This window comes from Garra rufa, chromosome 6, assembly GCF_049309525.1.
Source record: "Garra rufa chromosome 6, GarRuf1.0, whole genome shotgun sequence".
Taxonomy (NCBI): Eukaryota; Metazoa; Chordata; class Actinopteri; order Cypriniformes; family Cyprinidae; genus Garra; species Garra rufa.
In genome coordinates, this window is record NC_133366.1 from 47,558,426 (window position 1) to 47,565,782 (window position 7,357).

General features: G+C 36.7%; 1 protein-coding gene across 1 annotated transcript; it reads left to right on the plus strand.

Moving 5' to 3' along the window:
* Window positions 1-320: 320 nt before the first annotated feature.
* LOC141336000 (interferon-induced GTP-binding protein MxA-like) lies at window positions 321-6,756 on the plus strand. The gene is made up of 12 exons (XM_073841508.1): window positions 321-665; window positions 1,719-1,856; window positions 1,938-2,092; window positions 2,180-2,318; window positions 2,515-2,713; window positions 2,985-3,063; window positions 3,156-3,278; window positions 3,373-3,514; window positions 3,678-3,836; window positions 4,222-4,298; window positions 5,708-5,971; window positions 6,053-6,756. The coding sequence occupies exons 1-12, from the start codon at window positions 467-469 to the stop codon at window positions 6,275-6,277; spliced, it is 1,899 nt and encodes a 632-aa protein (XP_073697609.1). The 5' UTR covers window positions 321-466; the 3' UTR covers window positions 6,278-6,756.
* The last annotated feature ends 601 nt before the right edge of the window (window positions 6,757-7,357 follow it).

Genomic DNA, 7,357 nt, shown 5'->3' on the forward strand with positions numbered 1-7,357 from the left:
CAGGCATGGTATGGCTGTCATACTCCAACTGTATGCATCCTGCAGCAGCCAGTTAAAATAATGTTGCGTTGTTTTTGTTCTTTTGTTTATTGAATAATGGTTTTCATTACCAAAATGATATCCATTGAAATATTATACATATATAAATAAAAAATAAAAATAAAAAACGATGTAATTTAATGTACTCTTGGGGGCCCCCTGGTGGCCACGGGGCCCTAAGCAGCCGCTTAGTTCGCTTATGCCTTGGGCCGGCTCTGAGACAATGAATGAGACAAAAACGAAACTACTGTAGTATCTAGGAAATGAAACTTACCAGCGAATCCGGTCTTGGATTCACCTTACCAGTCAAGAAACAGCATCACTTTGAGAGTAGTTCAGAAGGAGTACACGTTGTCTGACACTTTGACGTGTTGTGGAAAAAAAAAGATTTCTATCTGTTGTTTTGACAATTCGACGTTGTTTAAGGATGGAGAAAATGAGTTACACGTTCAGTCAGCAATATGAGGAAAAAATTCGCCCTTGCATCGACACTATCGACAATTTACGTTCTCTGGGAGTGGAAAAGGACCTGGCGCTGCCAGCCATCGCCGTCATTGGAGACCAAAGCTCAGGAAAGAGTTCTGTTCTCGAGGCACTGTCAGGAGTAGCGTTACCCAGGGGTAGTGGTAAGGACAACACATGATGAAATAATAAAAAAATATGCATATACTTAGATAAAACATGTTTAGATTTTTTTTTTATCTGTTGGTATTTGCTAGAATCCAGTATGCATCTGAACAAGATGCCCAGGACCTCTGGCAGAAAAATAAGCCAACAACATTAAAGATTCAGCAGTATATTTAACTGTGGGCATGGGGTACTTTTGATCCCTGTTTGTGCCAAACCCATCTGGTGGGTTTGCTGCCAAAAAGCTCTTTTTTTTTTTTTTTAGCTTAATTTGACTATAGAAGCCAGTCTTGTTTGAAATTCAAATAGTGTCAGACAACTGAATTTGTTTTTGGATGAGCGAGGAGGATTTTTCTTAAAACCCCCCAAAACAACAAGTGGTGATGTAGGTGCTGTTCAATTTTTGTTTTTTAGGCCAAGAACCCAAAACTCAACTAACCTCTCCAATTCTCCTGCTGTGATCTTTGGAGAGTCTTTGGACATATAAACTCTCCTCTTTACTGTGCATTATGATGATATAGACACACGTCCTTTTCCAGGCCGATTTGTAACATCTTTAGTTGATTGGAACTTCTTAATTATGGTGCAAATAGGGGATTTCTATTTTGTGATGAATGATTAGGAGAATTTGACTTTTGTGTTCCTCATACTTATAATCCTGTGGAACAGGAAATTTAATGCTCCTAGTCACTTCAGAGATATTTTACTCATAAGCATTTCTAGGGGTGCCAATAATTTTGGCCAACATGCATTAGAGTTGTTCAGTTGTTCTTCAGTTGTTCTATTTGGAATGACAGATTAAAATGATAAACAATGCAGATTTATTTTCATAGTTTGTTCATATTTACCATATTTTAATTTCCTTTGTTCATATTTACCAAGGGTGTCAACATTTGTGGAGGGCACTGTATATAAATGTAAATTGTACCGCATTTGCGTAATTAACGCAAGTAGCTACTGTGGATGTGCCATGGCACAGTGATGGTACTCTCTTGTTGCTATGCTGTGATACTTAAGCAAACCTAGCAAACACCCTTTCATGTTTTTTATAGGAATTGTTACAAGATGCCCTCTTGAGCTCAAGATGATAAGAACTAAAGATGAAGAGAAATGGCAGGGGAGAATCAGCTACCTGGAAAAAGTAGAAGATATTTATGACCCAGCAGAAGTGGAGAAAAAGATTCGTGAAGGTAGAGAATTCTTAGAATGCATGTTGAGAACTTCCAAAAAAGTAAATACAACTTAGGTTTTGTATATAATTGTGTTTGTAGCCCAGGATGAGATGGCTGGACCAGGTGTTGGTATTAGTGATGAACTCATCAGTCTGCAGATCACCTCTGCCAATGTTCCTGACCTCACTCTCATTGACCTCCCTGGTATCGCACGAGTGGCAATCAAGGGGCAACCTGAGAATATTGGAGATCAGGTAAACTCTTCATATTCACTATATTTTGTTTAAAAAAAGACTTTGTGAGTGAGATACAGATACATCAATCAAATACATTTCCTCTAGATTAAGAGACTGATCAGGAAGTTTGTTACTAAGCAAGAAACAATCAACCTGGTTGTGGTGCCATGCAACGTTGACATCGCAACTACAGAAGCTTTAAAGATGGCTCAGGAGGAGGACCCTGAGGGCGAAAGAACATTAGGTGCATATTACTTATTGCATTTCAATGCTATCCACCTTATTTTGGAATAAGGTGGATAGCACCTTAGAGAGCTGTTTTTATTTTATGGATGCATGCTTTTTTATATTAAAAATAATGTGGTTACATTGAACGAGTCAGTAAAACCACAAGTTGCCATGCATATTCTGATTATATTCTGATCATTTGTCTACTACAGGCATCTTAACAAAGCCTGACCTGGTGGATAAGGGCACTGAAGGGACAGTCGTGGACATTGTGCACAATGAGGTCATTCACCTTAGTAAAGGCTACATGATTGTAAGATGCAGGGGACAAAAAGAAATAATAGATAAGGTCACTATAAATGAGGCCACAGCAACCGAAAATTCCTTCTTCAAAGACCATCCTCATTTCAGGTGAGTAAATTCATTTTGCATTATTATAAATAACATGGTATTTAGTGAGACCCTTTATGCTATGAGACCCTTTTTTTAGTAAGCTGAATGCTAAAATATTTTCTTCCTTTCTGGGGGTGTGTCTGAGCTTTTTTCATGTGTGATTATTTGCAATATTATTCTAATAGTTTTTATTATTCTAATAGTCATTTTGCAATTGTTATTTTTTCGGATTCTAGTAAATTTAAATGAAAAAAAGCTCTTGTGATGTATTATGGCATTTTTTCTTTAGCAAACTTTATGAAGAAGGTTTTGCTACTATTCCCATGTTGGCTGAGAAACTAACAATTGAGTTGGTTCATCACATTCAGGTAAAGTAGCTGTCATTTCTTACAAAAGACAGCTACATTTTTAGACTCACAATAAAAATAGCTAATTTTTACATTGCTAATCTGTTATGTAGAAATCTCTGCCTCGATTAGAAGAGCAAATCGAGACGAAGCTCGCTGAAACACAGAAGGAGCTGGAGGCATACGGCAATGGACCCCCAACAGAACCTGGAGAAAGACTGAGCTTTCTCATTGATGTGAGTACAATCATGAAATCTACTAGATCAAAGTATGAATATTTAATACTGAAATAAGTCACTGAAATCTTTCACATCTTATCACTAAATTTAGAAAGTTACAGCTTTCACCCATGATATGTTCAACCTGACCACTGGGGAGGAAGTTAAATGTTCCTCAACTCTACTGATATTTCCAGAGCTTCGTCGAGAATTTGCAAAATGGAATAGCTTCTTGGATAATTCAGGATATTCCTGTGAGTGAGGCTTATGCTTGGCACCTGCTATGTGTACTGTTGCTTTCCTTTAATGTATGAAAAGCTGAGTTTAATCACTGGTCTCCTGATAGACTCTTTAAAAAAATCTTTGGTGGTAATAGAACAAAAGAGCCTCCTCTCAATATTCATAAATCTTTTGCAGTCAAAAAGAAGATTGAGAAGGAAATTGAACGCTATGAGGCCAAATATCGGGGAAGAGAGCTTCCAGGATTCATCAATTACAAGACTTTTGAGGGACTTGTTAGGGAACAGATGAAGCTGTTGGAGGATCCTGCGTTAAAGACACTGAAGACCATCTCTGGTTAGTATTGTTTTGTATTTCAAATCAATTTAATGAGTTTTCAATCATTTACAGGTAGTTGCTATAGTACATGTTGTAAAACTATTCTTAAAGCACTGTTCACCAGGAAATCTCAACCCCCTGAAATGTTCATTTGGCACAATCCATTTAAAGGTATAGAGTTGCATAGTGGATGAAATATCAAATATCACATTGAAAGAAAACCCATGAATGCATGTAACTCGAGGTTGCTCCAGGTGGATTTTTCTTTTATTAAAAGGTGAATTGCGTCAGATTAAAGGTTGCTATTTAGTCTTTAGTGCAGTTTCTCATGACAAAACCAGACGCACTGGATAAGCCTGAATGTGTAACTTACTCTATTAATATTGTGTTTGTGTTTACATAGATGTTGTTAGGAAGAAGTTCATCCAGTTGGCCCAGTGCAGCTTCGTTGGATTTCCCAGTCTTTTGAAAATAGCAAAGGTAGTTTTTGTATGTTCATGTCATGTTCATGTGTGTTTCTGGCAGCCATGGCTCACCTGTAGGGTCATTAGAAAACAGGGCCTGTATTCACAAAACATCTTAAGTAGCTCAACATTAGGAGCAGTAAAGAGGACTCCTAAGACCAAATCCCAACTATCCTAAAATGGCTATCCCACACAATTTTTTTGGTTTTGGAGGTTGTTCCAACGCCAATTTTTTCTTTGATTATAGCCTTGTTTTCATTAACAAGTTGGGCAAGAAGTAACAGCTGTTATTGCGTCCAGTTTGGTTTTCTTTTACGTTTGCATATCCTATCAGCCATGATTATTCTATTCTGTTAATTAAAAAAGCTTATATGTTTATATGCATTTCAGCTAATTGTTTATGAGAAGCACACAAGAAATCAGCTGATAATCAGTTGAACATATACTTGTTTAATTTGTGACACTTAGTCTGCATTTTAAAATCTTGATGGCAACATTTTTTTTTTAAACTTGGCAGGACATTTTCCATAGTAACGAGGTCAACCACGCACTTACTCTTAGCTTAAGACTTCCCTCTATTCCTTAGTAAAAGTTTGTCTCAGCAGCTTTGTGAATAGGTTTTAAGAGAAAACTTTTAGCTAAAAACTTGCTATTTAGGAGAACTCTTAGAGGTAGGATAAAATGGTTTGTGAATACGGCCCCAGAGCTCTATATAATTGGTAAAATAATAATAACGCCATTTAGGGCTGTACATTAAATTTTTTGCACATAGAACTGGTGCTAGAGAGGTTGAAAGTTTTGTAGCACAGCCAAACAAGTTAGGGGTGGACGATATGGCAAAAATATCATATCATTAAAATCATTACAAATACACATAAAACAAACAGTGTTTTTTTTTTTACGTACAGTATTTAGCAGTAGCCAAACAATCAATGAAATTGAATGAACAAATATTAAAATAAAACTCTCTATACACTATATACATAAATTATATTTTTTAAAGCAACTGCATTAAAGTTCATCAGTCATGAGCAGTGAGTAATTTTTCTCAGTTTTGTTGTTTTATTAACATTAAAAGAATAGTTCACCCAAAACTGAAAACTCTGTCATTTGTTTGTTAATTCTGTCATAGTGGTTTATTTTTACAACATCATTTACTCATTCTCAAGTGGTTTGAAACCTGAATTAGTTTCTTTCTTCTGCTGAACATAAACGTTGTAGAATGTGGGTAACCAAACAGTTGCTGTCGATAGTATTTTCCCCACTATCTAACAAATGTGGACCAGCTACTGTTTAGTTACCCACATTATTCGAAATATCTTCTTTTCTGTATAGCACAAGAAAGAATGATGTATGACACAAAAGTTAAAGAATTTCTGTTCTTGCTACAATTTACAACAGCAAAGCTTTTATAAACTTTCTTAGACTAAGATCGAAGCCATCAAGCAGGATAAAGAATCCCTGGCAGAATCCATGCTGAGGACCCAATTCAAGATGGAGCTCATTGTTTACAGTCAAGATGGCACATACAGCCAGAGCCTAAAACATGCAAAGGATAAGCTGGAAGAGGAGGAGGAAGAAATTTCCAAACGGAAAATTCCTGTTTTTCAATTTGGGAGTGTAGACTTAGGCACAGACAGTGGTGCCACTTTGCGTGAGATGAGGTTGCATCTTGAATCTTACTACATGGTAAGTGTGCCAACTACAGCTTTCTATGAAATCAGCTCAAATCGAAATGTATATCTGACATGCTCTTATCTACCTCACTAGATTGCAAGCAAACGTTTAGCTGATCAGATCCCAATGGTGATCCGCTATCTGCTGCTCCAGGAAGCAGCTTTGGAGTTGCAAAGGAACATGTTGCAGTTGCTGCAAAATAAAGATGATGTGGACAACCTGCTTAAAGAAGACTTTGACATTGGCCAAAAGCGGGAGACTTTGGTGAAACGCCTGAATCGACTGATGAAAGCACGTAGCCTCTTAGTTACCTTTTAGAATAACCTTGTATAATCGATTGCAACAGTTTCAATGCAACAAAATCATATGCAGTTTGTGAAGAAAATAACCAGCATTGGCAGCAAAGAATGTATACAGTCATGCTGGTTTCTGGTTTTATTTAAGATTTGAGAATTGCAATTGAGCATTTTATGAAGAAATGTATTATTGATCAATTTTAATGAAGTTGTGTACTACTTTTCAGTCTAGTGCAGGATATTATTGTCACAGTAAAACTTTACTGTAAATTTACAGGCAGATTTTACAGTATTGTACTGTATTTTTTATAAAAAAATTAGGACACCTCAAAAATTCAATAATAATGGCATATGTGGATTTTATTGTAATTGTTGATTTGCGAAAGACTTGTTTATCTATTACAAAGTTTCAGAAAATATATAGTTTTAAAGCAGGAGTACTGCAACATGTATTATTTTTAATACTACTATTTGTCTATTAAAACAGACGGCTGTCCACTGTCCACTTTGCTTTCTTTCTTTCTTTACCCAAAATGAAAATTCCACCATCATTACTCTTCTGTTCCTGTCATGCAGGGACTTTCTGCTTCCAAAACCTGACCAATACTACACTGCTTACAATGTACCAGAAAAAGAAAATGCTTTTTAGATTCCTAAGGTGATACCACATCTATCTTTTATTAGTGACTATAAACTACAGTATCTTCTTCCATTGGCAAGCCTAAATGAGTGTACCTCTACATTCCTTCTTTGAAGAACAACTAAACTACAAGGTCAAATGAACAAATGGGTTCGGTATCAGTAAAAAAAGATGCTATATAGCAATACGTGACATACACGGAGATGCTCATGTAGCTCTCAGAAAACTCTCACCCAGGGGCGTAGCAGCCAATTTAAAAGTGGGGGGGGACAGTATGGTCATGTGACCCAAAGGCAAGGCCGTAACCAGGGTTTGAAAATTAGTGAGGTCCGAAGTAAGGTGTTAAGAATTGTGCTATAATTACACCCACAAAAGCACTAATAAGCTCTGTTACCATGGTAAATTTGCGTGTGTAATTGAAGAGTGCGCGTAACGAGCACAGTATGACTGACAGGACTGGAA